This window comes from Crotalus tigris, unplaced genomic scaffold, assembly GCF_016545835.1.
Source record: "Crotalus tigris isolate CLP2741 ecotype Arizona unplaced genomic scaffold, ASM1654583v1 scf7180000017568.12009008, whole genome shotgun sequence".
Classification (NCBI taxonomy): domain Eukaryota; kingdom Metazoa; phylum Chordata; class Lepidosauria; order Squamata; family Viperidae; genus Crotalus; species Crotalus tigris.
Genome location: NW_024096478.1, coordinates 9,199,000 through 9,220,008, shown reverse-complemented (window position 1 = coordinate 9,220,008; position 21,009 = coordinate 9,199,000). Strand labels below are relative to the sequence as shown.

The 21,009-nt window shown below is 36.1% G+C and overlaps 1 protein-coding gene across 5 annotated transcripts in view; it reads left to right on the top strand.

Annotated features, from left to right (window-relative positions):
- Positions 1 to 1,574: 1,574 nt before the first annotated feature.
- The window catches only part of SPDL1 (spindle apparatus coiled-coil protein 1), a 33,936-nt gene continuing 14,501 nt past the window's right edge, over positions 1,575 to 21,009 (top strand). The window contains exons 1-10 of one of the 5 annotated variants that reach the window (XM_039353293.1): positions 1,575 to 3,304; positions 10,285 to 10,467; positions 12,356 to 12,532; positions 13,290 to 13,484; positions 13,715 to 13,864; positions 15,491 to 15,589; positions 16,581 to 16,691; positions 17,277 to 17,417; positions 18,501 to 18,610; positions 20,387 to 20,574. In XM_039353293.1, coding sequence (XP_039209227.1) covers positions 10,303 to 10,467; positions 12,356 to 12,532; positions 13,290 to 13,484; positions 13,715 to 13,864; positions 15,491 to 15,589; positions 16,581 to 16,691; positions 17,277 to 17,417; positions 18,501 to 18,610; positions 20,387 to 20,574 — 1,336 coding nt within the window. In that variant the 5' untranslated portion in view covers positions 1,575 to 3,304; positions 10,285 to 10,302. Of the gene's footprint in view, positions 3,305 to 5,359; positions 5,406 to 7,872; positions 7,976 to 10,284; positions 10,468 to 12,355; positions 12,533 to 13,289; positions 13,485 to 13,714; positions 13,865 to 15,490; positions 15,590 to 16,580; positions 16,692 to 17,276; positions 17,418 to 18,500; positions 18,611 to 20,386; positions 20,575 to 21,009 lie in introns of those variants that run through there. The other 4 variants (XM_039353262.1, XM_039353284.1, XM_039353274.1 and 1 more) reach the window with 4 other exon arrangements.

The window sequence follows — 21,009 nt, the reverse complement described above, 5'->3', positions numbered from 1 at the left end:
CCGTTGAAGTAAAGACAAAGATAGAAAAAGCCCGAACAGCATTCTTCAAAATGAAAAAGGTCTTCTGCAGTCATGACATAAGCCTAAGACTGAAAATCAGGCTTGTCAGATGCTATATTTTTTCTATCCTGCTCTATGGAGTAGAGAGTTGGTCTCTGACAGAAGGCCACCTGAAGAGACTAGAAGCATTTGAAATGTGGATTTACAGACGGCTGTTACATATAAGCTGGGTTGACAAGATCAGAAATGAGGAAGTAATAAGCCACCTGGGAAAGCCAAGGGAAATCATCAAAACAATTAAAAACGAAAATTAGAATATTTTGAACATGTGATGCAACACCCAGAAAAATACGGCATACTCCATTTAATCCTCCAGGGAAAGATTGAAGGCAAACGAGGTCCAGGCAGAAGAAGAACATCATGGCTTCAAAATCTAAGGGATTGGTTTGGACAAAACTCAGCAGCACTTTTTTTGTGCAGCTGTTGATAAAAACATGATCTCCAATGTCTGATAACGGATATGGCACAAGAAGAAGAAGGAATAATTAAAGAGTAGAATGTTCTGCACAGAAATGTGAGAAACTCCCTCTTGCTGGAGGTTTATAAATGGGGACTGATTTAACTGATTCTTGCACCGAGCAGGAGGTTGACCTATACTGTTTTTCAAAACTCATATAATTCTGATTCCGAAATTCCTAAAGGCTGGATTCATATCTTGAACAACACCTTAATCTACTTTTTTTGGTTTTATTTTGTACACTTTATGAATCCAACAATGGAGAACAGTAAACCTTATTTTATGATGTAGTTGTGTTTCATGAATACAGTTGTCTGCAGTTTAAGCAACTATGGGTTAGTGCACAACATGCACACAGTGGAGGTTGTATGTCCATTCTGGCTCTGTGCAGCCTTTGATACCATTAACCATGCTGTTATTCTGGACTGGCTTAGGGAGTTGGGAATGGGGAATGCCAAGTTAAGGTAGTTCTTTTCCTTCTTCCTGGGTAAGTTCCTGGGTCAGTTCTGTCCTATACCCCTTTCCCACTTTTAATATCTCCATCAAACCATTGGTCATTCACTATTATAAAGTAAGGCATCATTCATTTATTATTGATATCCATGTGTACTTTGCACTAGGTATCCAAATGAGGTTCTGTCCCAAAGACTGCAGGCTTTGAGGGTATGGCTGGGGAAGAGCAAAGATAGCATTGCCCAATTCAGATGTGATGCACAACCTGAAGGTCCTCCTGGTCTCACAACTCAGCTTCTTATTGCCACATTTTGAACCTCCTCCCCCCAAAACACAAGAACATGTTGTGAATGTCCACTCAAAGAATCTCGTAATGCTCATTGCAAGAGGCACTTCTCAATCCAACAAAACAATAAAAGAATGATACATCTAATCTGATTTCAAGATTTCTATAAAAAGCAATATGCCTTTAGGGAAGAATTATATGCATAAAATATATAAACTATATCTATATAAAAGATGTGCTGAAAGTTTTTATTATTTGCAAGCAATTGCCATTTTTGTTGAAAATATCCCATGCAAAAAATAATTAAACATAGTAATAACTGCATAGGATCACCAACATGATTGCCAACGTCCGATAACGGATATGGCAAAAGAAGAACTGCATCAATATTTGCTTTTAAAATTCATTTAATAGCTCTAAAATTCTTCATGTAAGAAGCTAGTGTTGTTCCATATGATTACTTTTTTTCCTTCACGAAGAAAACAGTAGTATACTAATGATAACAGGCTCTTAGATGACCGGTTACAAAAAAAATTTCACCTGATATAACTTCAATGTTGTATGTCAAGATATAGAGATCAACGGCCACAAGGTGGAGCTAGTGGCATGATGCTAGAGTAGAGGATCTTATTCAGATAGCATTCAAGATTTGCAAAGGAAAAAGGTAATGCGATTTGGTTGACTTCTGATAGGGCCAGAATACACAAAACTATCTGGCAGCAAGTGCTGCTCTAATGACATTTGAATTCACCCCATAATCAAGAAACAATTTGATGTTTAGGCTTTATTAATAAAGTGAAGACAGGATGCAATTCCCAACTTTAATATAAGTAGGATGCCATGAAAGTTTGTTTGGGCAATTTAAGCATGAGTAAGAAACCAAAATCCTAAATTTGTATAATTATGTTGCACTTTAATGCATGCAGAAATATTGTTGCCTTCTTCAGGAACTCAAAGGGCCCTTATATAGGATATTTTTTTTATGCTCCACAACCATATGTGAGGAGACTGGGATGAAAGTCACCCAGTGAAAATCCATGGTGACACCAGCTTCCTTCAGACTCAATGGCACTGGAGGGCTTAAAGAATCAACTGCTGCAGTGCAAAATTGTGGATCCTGCTAAGACTTTATATAAAATCATATGAAATAACTGAGTTTCTTAAACTTTTTTCTTCCGGGACCCCTTCCTACTTTTAAAAATTATGGAGGCATACGCAAATAGCTTTTCTTTGTTTGTAATATGTATTTACTATATTAAACATTAAAAGTGATTTATTCTCTGATGTTCCCACTTCTCAAAATTATTTCATGGGATTTTAATATTGTATTATTATTCAACAATACGCTGGCAAATAACTTTGATTTCACAAATTCCCCCAGTGGTCCTAAGACCACACTTTAAGAAACACTGAAATATCCAAATACAGGCCATTTTCCTAGAAGGCTGCATTCTGTTATGTCACTAGTATGTGATGAAAGCTGGATCCGGATAATCAATTATAAGGATACTCCTTCCTTCCTTCCTTCCTTTCCTTTCTCTCTCTCTCTTTCTTTCTTCCTTCTCTTTCTTTCTTTCGTTCTTTCTCTCCCACAATTCCTTGGATATCACCGGTTGTAATAGTTCTTTCTATGCATACGAATGTAATCAGAATTTTGAATTGTCATTTCAGGTGGATCCTATGAACAAGTACGAAGATCTATGAAGGTCCGACTTCTCCTTTCTTCCTTGCAGCAAAGCCGTTTGCTAAACTGGCAACTGAGTCCATGGCCTTCTCCCTATCCCACCTCGGAAATCCCGCCGTTATCCTGCCAGCGCTCAGAGAGTACGTTCAATTTATATATCACGGCTTCCCAAACGATAGCTAAATCACCTAAAAAACCACCTCGTCTGCCCCAGCGAAGGTTCTCTACTGGGCATGCGTAGAGTCTTTCCAAGCATAATCTCATAAATCTCGCGAGATCGAATCCGCCTGGCGCGGGTTCTGAGACTAAAATTCAAATGCTGGTTTGCGGGGATTGTTGCACTTTTTAGGTAAAGGCGAAGCAGGTAAGTGCTGGCCGGTTTTCCGGCACAAATCCTCGCATAATGAGATGGGGGGGGGTTACATTTTAAAAAGTAACAGCCAGAATATGCAGAAGCAGCAATAACTACAGAAGAAGAGGATCTTTCTTTTTCTCCAGAGTGGTCTTTGCTACTAGTAAGACTGCATTAACCTTTTTTAAAAAAAAGAAAAAAACGAGGTTTGCCAGGACTTTCCTAGTTGTATGTCTTCTGGAAAAAGTTCCACAGTTGGCTTATATCCTTAAAATAGTTTTTCTCCCAAAAGCGAAGTTAGTTGCTTTCAGCTTGAGCCACTTGAGCTGCTTCCTCTTTCCTCCGCCTCTTCCTGTTTTCACTCCGTGTGGCTAAAGGTAGCCTCCCTCTGTGTATTGGACTCCCACCTGCCTTTTAGGGAATAGTAAAAAGCAGCAACTTCAGCCTGCTAGATCTGGAGGGCTGGGTGAAGAAAGGAGAGAAAAGGGGGAGAGCCTTCTTTATGCTATGGGCTAGCGCTTTTCCTAAATAAAATCCAATTGCTCAACCCTGCACTCATCTAGATTACTTCATGATCCTCTAATAGTTTAGGCAGGGCAAGAATCAGAAAAGAGTTTTATTATATTGCCTGTTTTATACTGGCATACAATTAGAATTGATCCTACTACTGAAACAAGTGTCCTGCACATTCTGATCAATTTTCCTTAAAATAATTTACTCTTAGAAACCCATGATTCCATTACCCTAAAAGTAGCTAAATTCTACTCATCTGCAAAATGCGTAGCCTGCCAATTGATAAACTGAGTTTTATGGTTCTTTTTTTGTATGTAACCTGCTTTTTTACTATTGTTTTATTTTATTATAGCTTTATTTTGTACTTGTACTATAAAGATACTTGTACTAGAAGAGAACTGGAATTTTAAACAATTCTATATACATATAATTATATATATATTTCCATTTATAGAAAAATATATACATACAGACACGCTGAAGATCATTTAGTTTGGAACTATGACAATAAATGGTTCATTTCCTTTTGGTTTGCATAATACTGTTTTCCACAATCCTAACTGATAACTTTTTTCACTTTTTCTTCCTGTCCAGGGATATTTTATATGCTGCTGCTCAAGTTTCTTCTGAATTGGAGATGCATATTTAGATTTTAATTCTTTTGAACTGAAGTATATAACTCTGTAACTGAGATTTTCCCAGTTATTTTTTAACATTTTAAAAATTCTTAATCTTGAAATCATCAGTTGCAGACCTTGAGGCATTTTTTTCTAGTTTTTGGACAATATATTGTCCCAAGTGCTGAAGTGCCAGATGGTTGAAAGGAAGAATTATTGTTCTCCATTCTTTTGCTAAAATAACTAGAGAAAGAAATGGAGCTGAAGAGATTCTTTCAGTGCAAAGAGTGACTAGCTCTAACCTTTTCATGAAAGGATCAAGTCAGCTGTTTTGTTGCATTCTACCTATATTACAGGAACCTTCCTGATCTGCTTACCTTCCCTTGGGAACAAACAACAACCCATGGACTTAAAAGAGGGGGTCAGGTTTATGTCTCATGTAACTATTGAAGGACTCAAGGCTAGATTCTCACTTGATTCCTCCTTGCCTGGCCAGGAGTTTCCTAACTCATAGTAAACAAATAATTGTGTGATTTTTTTTCTTTATAGTGTTAAATATACCATAAGTACTTACAAAAAGAGAATAATTAGAATAAGATGCTACTGTGTTTCCCCAAAAATAAGACCCGGTCTTATTTATTTATTTATTTTGCCTCCAAAATAGGCACTTGAACTTGTTTTCGGGCTGTCTTTTCCGCTCACCTTGCCCTAGTGGCACTGACAGCCCCGCCCAGCTGGCCCACTTCTTCTGTCACCAAAGGAAATGCCTCTGCAGCTTAGAATGGAGCTCCAGCCTGCATTTCAGGCTTCTGCAGCCTGAATCCGTAGCTCAGTTCTTGATTGCAGAGGCCTTTCTGAAAGGCCTCTGACAGCGAAATGCAGGCCAGAGCTCCATTCTCAGCTGCAGAGACATTTCCTTCGGCGGCAGAAGTGGGCCAGCAACTCAAGGCATCTGTCAGGGCATGGGAGGCCTGGCTGCAACGGTAAGTGGGTATGGGGGGCACAAGGGAGCTCGAGCCCCTACCTCCACCCTAGCTTGATTTTTATGCATTGCCTCTCCCCAAAACTAGGGCTTATTTTTGGGGTAAGGCTTATACTAGGCCCACCCACAAAAATCAAGCTAGAGTTTATTTTGCAGGTAGATCTTTCGGGGAAACACGGTATAACAGAAGTAGAAAATACAGTGGCAAAGCTGGGGTGAATATTTTTCATGATAATTTTTATAATAGAAATTGTGTAACTTTAAGAACCCTTACAGGATGATCATGATACTAAAGGCAGAGAATAAATGTGACTAGAGGAAACTACAATTTTGCACTGAAGTAGGAAGTTGTTTCAGGTTTGAAGGCACATTGGAAGGAGTTTGGGGACTCATCTTCAAAATGGATGCAGTGAAGACATTAGTCATAGACTAGGGCCAGAACAAGTTTAAATAGATTAAATTTCATAAAGTACGTTTATGAAATTGTATAAGAAGTTATTAAAAACCGGTGTAACTGTAAAATATATTCTTCTCCCCATTCTCATAAAAAATTGAATTTTTAATCTGACGCTAATAAAAGGAATAGTATATTTCCTTCTCTTAACTGTAAAATGAAATTATTTCCAAACTATACTTATAAATCAACTTTAACCACCTATAATTCACTAACTCAATTAACATAGATGTTATTTTCCATCCTTACTGAGATGCGAAGAAATTTTTTACCATCCCAAAAATTTCTACAAAAGGGCTGCAATATTTCAATTATTAAACAAGAATCCACAATCCCAACAACCTTTTCCCGCTCTTCCAATTCATTTTAAAATGTATTTTCAATTCATGTCAAAGGAGGGATCGCAGGGACTTTCCAGCAATCTTTATTTTTCATATCCCTACCTCTTTTATCCAGAGGCAAGGAAATGAAAGATGTGTAAGCCATTGATTTCTGCCCTCAGCCGGATCCAAAGTACAATGGATATCTCAGTGGGCAGACTGATTGTGACTATAATAAGTGTGAAGTCTGGTAAACGTTAAGGAAGCTACTGCTGCTGCTTGACTGCATGAACTGTGTTGCCCTTTTTCCTGACTGCTCCAGGAACCCTGTATTGTTTTTTATTGTCTTTATTTTTATTTGTATTTTATATTAAGAAAAACACTTTTAATGTATGTTTTTTAAAAAGTGGTAAGAAACAAGACAATGAGAGAACGGGGAAAAGCTTTCTGGCAATGGCTTATAAAGTAGCAAAAGGCCAAAATAGTGACTAGAAAGTGCTATAGTTCGGGGGGGGGGGGAGGATAACCATTTTTCAGTAGCTGTCTTACTAAATTGTTATTGTCCTTTCATATCTCTTCCTTAGTGAGATCTTGTAATATTGTAGAAACAAATCAAATAGCAGTGGCAATGAAGGATGTTAAGGAGAGAAGCTGTTTCTTACTTATTACAAAGCAATAAAGGTCCACAAACTGGGTTTGCCCAACTGAATAAACCCAATCTGCTACTATTTACCACTGGTATGGTGGCAGATAACTAAAGAAATACTGGGTGTTCCCAGCTAAGTAAACAGATCTTTATGCTTGTGGCTAACAGATCTTGGATTTTTGTCCAAAAAAGTATACACAACTAAAAGGTAAAGGAAGATTGGCAAAGGAGAATGTTTAGCCAATTTTATCCTAAACAAACATCCTCTGTGCATCCATCTAGGATGAAAAATTAAAAAGCATAGAGATGGAGTGCCTATTTTGTGAAGTGAAACAAGACTTTTGAACTCTCCAAAACCAGAATCTTCTAGGTTTGATTTCAAAGTTTAATCACTCGGCATAGGTAATTAATACAAATTAAATAACATGGATCCAAGAAATGATCAACTTTCTTAATTGAGACAGCATTCTAGACCTTAAAATGATACAAATAGCAGGTGAAGATAAAGTGTTCCTATGGTTGTCATTATTGAGCCTCATAAAGCTTCATTGCTATTTACTAAATTTGAAAGAGGTCAATAGGGAAGTTCTATTCATATTTGCTTAGAAGTAAATTTCACTGAATTAAGTGGTTCTTATTATCTGGTAAATGGACCTAGGAGTACAGCCTAAAGGTTCTTTGGCTAGCTCTAAAATAGTCCTTAATAAATTTCCTATGCAAATTTCAGAGTTCTGATTTTCTACTTGTGATTTTTTTTTTATAGCTGATTTAGTGTAAAGTCTTGTTAGTGGATTAGTGTAAAACGTTTGTTAAAACTCAGCAAAAATAACTGAAAGTTTCAGTATACTGGTGCTGTCTTGATAAGTATTGGAAGAAATGAGACTGGAACTCTTTGGCCTTAGTTACAGAGAACCACGTTCATTGGCAATCTTGTAGGGTTTGGCAACCATGGAAATAGTGAAGGAACAGATTGAAAAGGATTTGCATTTCAATTATCTCCCCATGTGGTTTAAGAAAAGCTATTCTAAGAGCCTGCAGTGATGGTGACAAAATCAGGAATGATCTTCAAGATAAAAGTAAACAGATTTCCCAGTTAAAAAAGCATCATTTGGTTTAAATTTGTACTTTCATAAGATGGAATGTATTTGAAGGTCAGTTTCTAGTTTTTTCTTCGCAAAATGTTATTGGACTGAGAAGGTTTCAGTTCTTTTAGTTTCAGTGTTCGTTTGAATATAGTTTTAATGCTTACTTACTGCCAAGTATTACTTTGCATGTAGCTTTCAAATATTTTCTAGTTTAAGCATTTTGTGGCAGCTAGTTGTGTTATGTCAAACTGTAAAATGTTGTAAAAGTTATTAGGTTAGAGTCTTATTTGGTTTTCTATGACTCAGTATATTTGATTTCTAGTTTAAAATGTTAACACATTGCTGATGGCTCTAAAATATATTGCTTAATGTCGTTATTATGCAGACTGAAGCTACATAGCTTAATCAGGAAAAGGCAGGAAGATAAAAAAACATTCTTGCCACAGTTGCCATTAAGTACTGCTAATCTTGATTGGGTTTCATTATAATAATGAAATATTGAATAATGTTGAAAATAAAAAAAATCAGAGTCTTGAAGTTCATAAAACCATCAGTCACATTTATGATACAACTATTAATTTATAGTTTTAATGGATAAAAATGATGAAAGATTGTTAATATGACAAGATAAATGGGATGTTTTTGTTTTACCAGATCATGCCTCTGATGATTTACTGGGCATACTTTTTGGGAATTAAGGTCTGCTGGTCAGAGTCTGATCTAAACTGAGTCGGTTAGCTTGGAATAAAATTTGGTAGCTGTAGCGGATACTCACATATTAAATATTAAATATTTTAAAAGAAAAACATGAAGAATTTTCAGGACATGAAGACATGGGTTTCTGGAAAACCAATACTACATTTCAGGATAAAAGTTATTTGCTTTCTATTAACGTGGGTTTGTATTAGTTTTGCAGTTTAGGTATTTTCTTTGAGAAGTTACTATTATAAACTTTATAAATAAGCTTTTCAAAGCTACTAGGAAAGTGTGACTCAAATTTGTTTCAATTAGCAGTACTGTTTGGGCAATTTATATGGCGATCTAACCTCTATTCTGTATGTATAGTTTTTTTTCCCCTTCTACCTTTCCACTATCTTGTTTTTAAACTTTTTATATCTATTGGTGGTTTAGCAACTAGAGTAAGTATTTTCCTTGTTTTTCATTTTGTTAAAAGTCCAGGAGTCTTTTTATGTAATTTGATGAAATGGGATTCAAGTATAATCCTAATCCATAAATGTTTGGCTTTGCATGCAATGTGAGCCAAGCTGATTTTATCTTATCGAATAAATTATGGTTAAGCAAGCCATGGTACAGTTTGTAAACCCAACCTGAATGCAATTTAATATCAGGCTAAGAATAGTTCTTCACACTCAGTTAATATATTTGTGTCCCCAAATATAAGAGACCCTTTGTCTTTCATGCTGGCTATGGAAGAATAGCAATATATATGATACATTAATGGATTGGTTATTTATTTGGCAGAAAAATGGAGATAGCCTGTATTTTAAAGACCTAGTCAGATCATAGCCTACCTGTGATTAAATATGTCACTGGGGGTAATGAGTTCTTCAAGGATGAGCAGTGGGAATTATTGATTGGTGAAGGTTAGTTTGTTTATGAAAGTGTAGTTGGTCTGTATATGAGGTCTAAGATTTTTAGATGATTGCTGATTTCTTTGATGGCACAATAATGACCCACTATACTTTGAGCCAATGAGTAGCATCCACAAAGCAATGTTCTATCAAGTGAGGAGGTGGTGTCATTTTTGGTCTGGGAACCTTCTAAGCATAGGATTTCTCCATGTGGTTATAAAAAGTGACAGCTGAATGAATTGGTAGCAATAGTAAAAGGATGGGTGGCTTTGAAGCTGAAAATTATTTGTCTGTCACAGAACAGCCCCAAGTTGGACACTTTTCTCTGCTTAACCTTTCAGGGAAGATTGTAAAGAAAGTTGTTGGTCTGATGGTTCAAAGGGCCCTGGAGGAAACATTATCTGGACCCCTTTCAGTATGGCTTCAAACTGGGATACAGTACTGAGACAGCACTGGTCACATTTTTAATAACTTGGGACAATTTTGAGATGAGGAAGTACATCTCTCCTGACCCTCAGTCTCAGCAGTCTGATAACATCAACCTTGGTATTATTTTGGATCAGCTCAAGGTCCACAGAGAGGGGGAGATATGGTGTTATGGTAGTTCTCCTTTCTCCAGGGAGGGCTCCAGTCGGTGTTGGGGAGGGGGGTTCTGCTTTGTAGGAGTAAGTACCATAAGTATATAAATTATGAAGGGGAGCTCTTCTAAATCCCATCAATAAATAAGATATATGAATTTTACCCATAATAGATTGATTTTTAAAAGTTGTACATCATATATAGTTTCAGTGTTAAAAGAAAATGGAGACAGACAGAGACATATGTTCACGTCTTCAGTGTCAACTGAAAGAAGCTGAAGAGGAAAGAAGAAAAGCAGCACAGTATGGTTTAAAGTTGGTGGAAAGCGAAAACTTGCTGCAGAATCGACTAGATGAAATGCAAAATGAAATGGTTACCATAACAGAGGTGAAATTCTAAGCATTGTATAAGAGTGTTTTGATAGATTCTACTCTGACATAGAAGCACTAATGTTGCTGCTGTGAAATAACATTAACATGTTAACATTAAAAAAATACAGTTCTCTGTATAGTCTTCTACACCGGTGGTCCTCAACCTTTCCAGCTTGGTGGCCTGGCATGGTGTGTGTGTGTGAGAGAGAGAGTTAAAGAGAGAGTGGCAGGTGTGGCTGCAGCTCCATTTGTGTGAGCGGTGTAAGCAGAGGGTCCTTGTGCTTGTGCCTGAAATTCCACTTGCACGAGCTTGGCCATTTTCTCGTGGCCCGGTAGTGGGCTACAGCCCAGGGGTTGGGGACCCCGTTCTACACCAGTTTTAAAGGTTTTGTAATGGAGTACTGTAATTATATTGCATTCATTAATAATGAAATTAATAGTTGTTACCGTTACAAGTAATTCTTGACTTACAACCCATTCATTTGTTGACAGTTCAGAGTTATGCCACTAAAAATGTGACAACCAGTCCTCGCACTTAAAACCAATGCAGTATCCCCATAGTCAGGTGATAAAAATTTGGTTGCTTGGCATCTAGCATATATTACAATGGTTGCAGTATCCCTGGATTCATGTGATCATCATTTACAACCTTCCCAGCTTGCGTCCAGCAAACAAAGTCAATGGGGAAAGCTGGATTTGTTTAAATATCATGTGATTCACTTAACTGCAGTGCTTCGCTTAACAACCATGACAAAAAGTTGTAAAAATAGGTGCAATTTACTTAACAACCGCTTTGCTTAACAGTGGAAATTATAGTCTCAGTTGTGGTCATACGTTGAGGACTACCTTTATATAGAAAGCATTCTGCATATTTCTCTTGCTAACTGTGGGTTTTGTCTTCTTCCAATGACTATGTGCAAATAATTAAATTTACAATTAGAATATACAGATGGTTCTTGACTTACAATGGATATTCTGGTCCCAGTTGTGGCTGTAAGCTTTTGTGGTCATAAATTAAGTCACCACATTTGTGACCATTTTTAGAATTATCATTAAATAAATCACATGATTGTTAAGCAGTTCCAGCTACCCCAATGAGCATTTTTTTTTTGCCAAAAAACAGCAAAAAAAAAAAAATGTCACAAATAGCAATCACATCATCGCAGGATGCTGTAACCGGTCACAAATGTGAGCTAATTGCCAAATGCCCAAATTACAATCATGTAACTGAAGGGATGGTATAATAACAACAACAACGACTTTATTGTCATTTTGAGCGTACACCAATCAGCATACATCAAATGAAATTTCATTGCATACAACTCTCAAAGGGCCACCACCTCCGATATACATTCCTTGTTCGTGGCCACTTCTAGTTTCAGAACGTCCATTTTAGTCTGTAGGAGGCGAATGATGGCAAACAGGACAGATGGAAATGGAGCTCCATGTGGATTAGCCCTTCAATGATTTGCAATGGTTGTAAGTGCAAAACAATTTGTAACTGACTTTTTCCGAGGCTGTGGTAAATGAATGGTTATAAGTCAACAACTACCTTTACCATCATGAAGAAAAACATTGCCATCCTATATGATTAGCATCTCTAAATGTAAATTGTGAATGATTTCCTAACTATTAGATAACCAACCTATTAATATGATTCATTATACGAATGATTGAATATTCATTGGATTTTCCCCATGAGCAAGGAGGTAGAATTTAAACTTTCCCCCTGTGCTGATCCAGTTTCATGCATCTAGACCTTCTCCTTTGATGTAGTTAAGAAATGTGCGCAAAAGAAATGTGCAATTTTTTAGTCTTTGCCAGGGCCAACACTTTTTGATTGCCCCTGTGCTTCTATAGCAGATGTCTTTCTTTGTTATAACTCCAGGATACTTCTTTTTTAGAATTTTGAACAAGAAAAATATACTCTCCAGAGAGAAGTAGAACTGAAGAATCGAATGTTGGGAAGTTTAAATCTTGAATGTGAGGCTCTTAAGCAGCAGCAAAATGTACAGCTGGATGCAATGCGTAAGCAATTGGAAACATTACACGGGCAAGAAATAAAAGAGCTTAAAAATAAGGTGCATTATACAAAGAATAAGATGAATATGTTGTTTATAGTGATTACTCCCTTCTAATAATGCTAAACTGTCTTTAAAATGTTCTGGACTTAATACATCTATTGAGAAATCAATCCTGAATTGGAGTATTTTTCTGCAATGCTAAATTATTACTGTGTATTAATTTGGATTATATGCAGCTTGATAGGATAGCAAGGAAAGTTTTGGGGGTAGCTGGGAATGTGTTTGTGTGTGTGTGTGTGTGTGTGTGAGAGAGAGAGAGAGAGAGAGTGCACATGAGTGCACATATAACTTATGTTTTCCATTTTTAAAATCCTGCTTTAGAGCAGAAAGGAGGGATGGGATTGAACCTATTGCTTCAAACTACACGGTGTGTTTAAAAGCCTAAGGGAGATGGGCACTCTAGAAACATAAAAGGTAATAAACAAACAAACAAACACCACCCAACTGCATGCTTGTTTTTTCAGCTTTCTTCCTTGGGGAATGTGATAGGAAATTCTGGCAAGTACAGTGCTGTCTTTTTAAAAACATTTGTTTATTTTATAAATACAGTGATTTGACCAGCAAGGCTAGTACAAAAAAAAAATGTTGACCTTAGTTAATGTATGCTTTCTTAAGTTTTAGAATGGAATGAAAATGAAGTATTCAGTAGAGCAATAGTTAGTGAGAATATGCTGGTAAATTTGAAGAGGAATGTATATAAGTAAAAGTTAAATGTAAAAGTTATTTTCCCCTTTGGAAAACCATTGTTTTATAGGTTGAAAAACTAAAATCAGAGTTAGATGAAGTGTTACTTAGTGAGAAACAACTGAAGCATAAAGTGGACCATCTGAAAGATGTGATTGCTTCAAAATCAGAAGAACTACACATAATGTCAGAACGTGTACAAGAAACTATGTCTTCAGAAGTGCTCAGTCTTCAGCTTGAACTTCTATCCCTTGAGCAAGGAAAGGTATGCCTCAGATTCATTCTGAAACTCTTATGTGTCCTGTAAGTTTATACATAATTTGCAGATAACAATTCTTCCTGTTGGCTTCTGATCTATAGTTGATCATGTTTAAATATCATGGAAAGTAATTGAAATTAAATGTTGTGCATCGGGCTGTTGCTCCTATAATTGTTTACATGACAAAAATATAAGTGCTAGTTAAATAATTCACACGTTTATTAATTTTGTGACAGGCAGATCTTGAGGACAAGTTACATGATCTGCAATACAGTAAAGAACAGCTGGAACTTGGAAATAGCAATTTGATGAATCGAGTGGCTCGGCTTGAAGAAGAGAAAGAAGAGAGAGAAAAAGATCTTGTTTCATTTTTCAATTCATTAAAGGTGTTGTATTATGTTGATATTTATAATTACAAAAGGATCTTGTGCTATGTAGTGAGGAATTTAATAAAGGGTTGCTTGTTTAAATAGACTTTTTTCAAATTATGTTAGAAGTTTGAATAAAACAATAAAAGATAATAAAAACTAAGTGAGAAAAAAACATTAAAAAAAATTATAATACCCTTCCCTCAAGAAAGCTTGTTTGTTGAAATAGAATTGATTTACTGCAATTCCTTGGGCTGTGTTCAGGATTCTATAACATAAATATTTTTAGCAATGAGAAGTAAATTGGCTTTGCTGGATTTGTTTCTTTTACAGATTTCACCTGAGAGGATATATGCTTAGCTATTATTTATTTTGTTAGGGATATATTTGTTTGAATCTGTGGAGAGGAAATGTTAAGCTAATCCTCTACTTGATTTTTGTCCTTCTAGGTGGTTTTAAGCATCAAAAATTATTTTCTAGATCTATTATTCTAAACAATTACTGGACTGCCTTAAATTATCATTTTTTTCTATGACTAGTTGGTGATAAAATTTGTGCTTTCTAATATACAATATTAGCTATATATATATATATGTCACTTTCATATTACTGCAAACAAAAACAGAAGGACTTAATTATAGTTGTTAGAAGCTGAGCAAAACTAGAATGAGATTTGTTTCTTAAAAGAACAAATTTAGGTTGCTTATAGGAAAGTTAGAACTTTATTACAAATGTTACAAAGTCATATCCTTAGGTACATCTAGGTTTCACGCTCCACCTAGTATTTTATTTGGATTCTTTTAGTTGTTTTAAAATATATGTTTACTAGTATAGGACAAAGCGAAATCATAACTTGGAGGATTACATCCTTTTTACAAGAATGTTTATAAACCTACCCTGATCTTGTCTTGGGAAATAAAATGATAGGCAGCAACAGTCCAGCACTGCCTCCTTGCTCTGAAAAAGGATTAAAATAAGTTGAAGCATAAGACAGCAGCCTGGGAAGGTATCAGAGAGCAACCTTAGCCGATTGCTAAGCAGATTGCTTCTAGACATTTTTTTTATGGAGCTGTGGTGGTGCAATAGATAGAATGCAGTATTGCGGGCTAACTCTGCCCACTGCAGACCAATCCTGACCAGCTCAAAGTTGACCCAGCCTTCCGAGGTTGGTAAATGAGACCTAGATTGTTGGGGGCAATATGCTGACTTTAATCGTTTAGAGAGGGCTGTAAAGCACTGTGAAGCAGTATATAAATCTTAGTGCTAGTGCTATTACTATTTATATCATGCCTTTATTATTTTTACAAATAACTCCAGGCGGTAAACATATCCAACACTCTATTCTTCCTATTTTCCCCACAGCAACAACCCCGTGAGGTGGGTTGGGCTAAGAGAGAGTGACTAGCCTTAAGTCACCCAGCTGGCTTTCATGGCTAATATGGAACTTGAACTCATGGTCTCCTACTTTCTAGCCAGATGCCATAACCACTAGATCAAACTGGCTGTGGTTGATGTTTTGGACATGTAATACCATTATCATGTGTTTTTGAAATTTTGAATATTACAAGCCACAAAGGATTGGAGAGTTGTGTAGATAAGATGCATTTAGTTTGGGTAAATTAACAATGTTTGACTCAAATTCAGGAAGCACGTGAAACGAACCGAAATCTTCAAGTTCAGCTTGACCATGCGCTACAGCAGGCTTTGGATTTTCCCAGTCAAGGCAATTCTCTATTTGCTGAGGTATGGATTTTCATAAAAGTATATATTACTTTCGACAAAGCCATTTTTAGCTTCAAAACCTTCATATATTTAGTCACTTCTCAATTCTCTTGAATTAGTTCTTCATTAGAGTATTCTGAATAAGCATTTTAACCAAAGTCTTAATACATTTGTAGTAAGTTATTACATGTTTGGAAACAATATACTAGGCTTGCTGGGGGATTCTGGGAGTTGAAGTCCATATGCCTTAAAATTGCCAAGGTTGAGCAACACTGCTCTAGATTCAGTAACAAAAATTTCTCAGTCCAATTATTCATTAGTAAGTTTGGCTAGGAACTAAAGCATGTGAAATTCCCCTTCCTGATATCCTCCAGTTGTGTTCAAGGCTAGATTAAATGCTGAAAAAGCTGTGACAATTATCACAGGTTGGGAGATATATTTTTTTGATGTTGCTTTAGGACAATATTTTATTCAAAACAATTTAGCTGTATAAATGCATGTAGCAGAGCAACAGTAGCACACAACCTATCTAAATTTATCAGTTTAAGCAGGCAATAGCTCTTTTTGAGTACCTTTTTATTCAGTCCTGAAACTTACCTATGTGAGTTGCTATGAAACTACTGATAGATTCTTGCTAGGAGCAGCTTATAACTGACAAATGTTTACAGAATCCAAATATATAGGAACTTGCTTAATTTTTAAGATGCTAATCCCTGTAGTGGTAACAGTAATGATTATGTAACCTCACAGATTCTTTCAAACTTCTGGAAACAATTGTGTTTGGCAATTATTTTTAAAATAAGTTGGTAATTACCTGGAAGCTACATAGCTTTGATTTGGAAATAATATGACAACATTATTAACTTTCATTATTTACCTTTCTAAGCATCTTATATGATAATTTCTCTTATACTGTATTTATAGCTTTCCCGAGGGACTGTATAATTTGCTACAAATATTAAATGCTTTATAATGTGAACCAATTTTAAGTGTTTTTTTTTTTTTGCCATAGGTAGAGGACCGTAGAGTAGAAATGGAGCGTCAACTAATTAGCATTAAAGTAAAATATCAGTTATTACAAAAACAGCATAATTTCACCAGAGAACAGTTACAAAGAGTCAAGGTATGGTTAATTTAAAATTTATTTTGTTAGAGGAAAAAAATCTTTAGATCATTTATGCTGGAATTTTATTATTTCTAATAGCTAAGCATTTATGTTTTATAATGACTAGATAGAACAGAGCTGGAAGGGACTCTGGAGGTCTTCTAGTCCAGCCCCCTGCTCAAGCAGGAGGACCTATACCATTTCAGACAAGGGGCTGTCTAGACTCTAGCCTTTTCTTAAAAATCTCCAGTGATGGAGCACCATAATTTCTGGAGGCAAGCTGTTCCACTAGTTAATTGTCCTCACTGTCAGGAAGTTTCTCCTTATGGAGAAGGAGAAATGCTGATCCATTCTGTTTCTGGTGTAGAAAACAAAATGTATTGGTATGAAATATTAGGAAGATTTTAACTTTGGTTGTTGTGAAAACTATAGCTATTCTTAGTTAGAAAGTTTGCCAGAGTACCCATGCTTGATATTTTTAGCTGGTATTTTCAGTACAAATGGATACTTACAAGAACTGGTGTTAAATCTCATAGACTGTTAGCTGAATATAAGAAAATGTTTGTAATTTAAAAAATGACCAAAATCTGGTTTGATTTGTAGCTGCAGATGGCTACACTTCTAAGAATAAAAGGTTCACAAGGAGAGCATGACCAGTTGGAACGTTTACAAAGCATGCTTCAACAAAAGAATGGTGAAATAGAAGAACTGCTCATGAAACTGAAACAATTAGAAAAATCAATGGTATGTACATGACTAAATTATCAAATCCTTTATTGGCAGCTGGTGAAGGAATGGTATAGAATTGGACTAGAAAACATTACATAGAATAAGCCCATGCAGCAAACAGACTCATGAAATCATAGAGAGAGACTTAACCATAAAAGTGCACTGAGACAATAGATCTGGATAAGAATTTATGCAGAAAATAACCGGGGGGGGGCATCTCTCTCTGACACTCAGGCATTAGTGGGGAGTATTCCAAGTGAGGGGCCTCAGGCAGATAGGTGATAGCAGCAAGAACTATCAAATCATACACCCAAGGCAAGGGGCACAAGCAAAGTGTTTAAACCCAGAGCGTTTCAGGAAAGGAGGGTGTGAGAGACCTCCCCAATGCCTTATGGATATTCAGTGGCAAAATGATTAAATTATAACTGTAATTTCTGTTTCTCAGCTTATGGTGTGATTTTAAGAATGGAATAGGAGCAATTTGCTTTAGAGAGGCCCAAAAGTGGGATAAAAATGAAATGTGACCACGCTTCTTCCAATGATATCGAAGAATGACTTGGTGGTTTTTATCTGTATCCCGAGCTTTGTTCATCATGGTGGTAGATGATACTGAAAGACTTGAAGAATTCCATTACTGAGGAATAGTACCCACAATAGTGTGCTCTATCAATCTCAGTTCCAGGAAATACAATAAAGAAGAGAAGTGGTTTTACAACTTTGCATTTATATAAAGATAAGCTTTCATATTCAATGAGCAACTCATTGTGGGATAAGAACCCAAGATAGCTATTTTTCCCTTGTTGTGTTTTGTAGGCTGATTTCAAGAAGCATAAAAGCAATAAAATACCAATAGAGATACCTATTTGGTGTGTAAGTTGTTCGATAATTTTCCTATATAAGATAGCTGGATTTATATATTCCCTTATACAGTCATTTTTTACCTCAAGGTATATATAGCATAATTTTGTTACAGTTGAATGGGATGATTTTTCTTCAAAAATATTCTTACTTGTTGCCATACCTTTTTGCCACTAGCAGATAACTGAGATTACCAGAGCCAATATTAGTTTTAATTTTTTAAAATATTTGTTTACCCAGAAGGTATCTGAGAACTCAAGAGAGCTGAAACCGTTTAAAGCCTCAGAAGATGCTGAATTTGAAAATGGCTATTATGTTGATTTGCTTCAAATGAAACTTGAAAATTCAGAGTGAGTCTTGTGAATTTTAATTGTGAAAATTGACAGCCTGATTGAGCCATGGCATATTCATTTGGATTAGAGTATTAGTTCCTTCTTCTCTAAATGCTAAATTGTTAGGATTTTTTTTATTCTTTTTTTTTACTTTCTTGATTAAAATGTCCATTGCTAAAATTAACTATTAACTATTTTAGTAAAATAAGTCTTGGTTACATAATGTCAGCATTTTAAATTGAAACCAAGTAATACTGCGGAACATATTGTGTGAAATCAGCCACCATTGTTTATAAGTGGTGATTTATGGTATAGCATGTTGTGTGAATTTACAAGAACATAATACATTAGGATCTGTATTCAGCCTTAGTATCTTAGATGAATCAGCTAGGGTAACACAGTAAGACATAGTTCGTTGAATAAGCTATAATGGCTGAACACAATATCAGTTTCAAACAAAAGAACTGAGTTCATTTGTAGGTAATTCTCAACTTACATTACAAGAAACTCTTCCCCCCGCCCCCCAAAAGTACTTACTATATGATTCCAAGTAGTAATGGTCATCACATGATACATTTTGAGTATTCAGCAACCTGCTCACATTTATAATTTTCAGTGTCCTGGGGTCACATGGCTACAATTTATGATTTTTTTAAATGGAAACCGGCATTTACTTCTGGTTTCTGGAAAAAGCTCCCATTGGAGACAATGGGTTTGCTTGATAACTGTGGCACTTGCTTAATGACCATGGTGATTTGCTTAATGACTGTTGCCCAAAAAAATGTAAAATTAAGTCACTTGATGTTTAACACCAGCACTATTACCGTAATTTCAGGTTCAATTACAGTCGTAAGTTTTAGACTACCAATAATATGCTAAATTAATCTTGTACAGCTTAGTCTGCTGTATATGAAATTAATAACCGTGTGCAAATGTTCTATCTGGAAGAGTGCATTAGAAGAGTACAAGCAGCACAAAAAGTCATTTCTCTTCTTCGAGAGGGTGAAAAAATAAATAAGAAAAAAAAAACAGCTTACTTGCATGCAACAAAAAGAGATGGTACTTTGAATATGAGTAGATATTTTAGAAGCCAAAAACCCAATATCCTTTGGAATATTAACATGAGTTCAGAATTCTACCATACACAGTAGAGTTAGGTCGAGAGAAAGGCAGTCACTGACTTTCCCTATTTGAAGGTGAACCCAAAGCTGAGCCTCCCTGATCTTAGTCCAACACCTTAATCATACATTATGTTGGCCATTTTCAAAATTCTTAATGTTACTTTATGAATCAGGCTTGATATTTTTAGTGAGTGAAGTTGTGCTTTTCCTTCAATTTTATCTTTTTTTTTTTTATCCCAGGGGTCCCCAGCCCCCGGTCTGTGGACCCGTATGAGGCCGCAGCATGTCAGCAACCAAGCCACACAAACAAGCAAAATCCCATCCGCGGGATGCAGGCAGCACACAAAACCACGCCCCCTCTGGTCCGCAGAGAAATCTCTCTCCACGTAACCGGTTCCTGGTGCCCAAAAGGGACCTCTGCTCTATCCTTAGTATAAGCGACAAATTTCTACTGGCTCGAAAAAGCTATTACTGTTTCTGTACTGAGAGTACCATAAATCTTTTTGAATGGTTTTGCTGCTAATTTTGGTTCACATTCTACACATTTTTAATCCTTATGCAGTGTTCATGTCAGGATTAAGTGAAAAAGATGAAAGGAATTGAGACCTGCAATATGGATATTGACTTTATGCAGTTGTATGTTTTCTAATACTTTTTATTTCCTTTTTGTTAGTAAGGAGAAAGAAAATTTGAAGAATGAATTGTCTCTACAGCGGATGAAAGCTTTATTTGAAAGTCAGCGAGTCTTAGAGATGGAGCGAAAGGTTTTTGTAACGGAAAAGCAACTTGAAACTTGTCAAAGTGAGAACATAAATTTGCGTGTGCTGCTAGATGAATTGAAAATCAAATATGAACCAGAAGGTAATTATCCCTGCTCCCTGGTAAATCACTACTTTCATTCGTATATTGCCTTTTAGTGTGGGAACTGGCCGAGGTTCTTGAAGGCTTTTAGAGTTATACATTCACTGCATAGTCTCAGTTGGGAATTGCTTAGTATTGTTTGTGCATAGCTGAGAATTCAGAAGCCTGGGAGAGACCTTGGAACAATATAGGTTATTCATTGAGGCAAATAGGCATAGAACAGGCTGCACAATCTCTTCTGTTTTCTTACAATGGAGAAGTGTATCTTGAAAATGTATTACTTCTTCGTTTTGCTTAGGGACACAGCAGATTCTCAGTTTAGCTCCCATTAGTGAAATGTTGTTGAGAGCTATGCTGCATTTTCATTCTTTTATTTTTCCCTTTATTACTTTCCCCAACAACTGGAATCCCTGTCGAAAGTCCAGTGTTGTAATT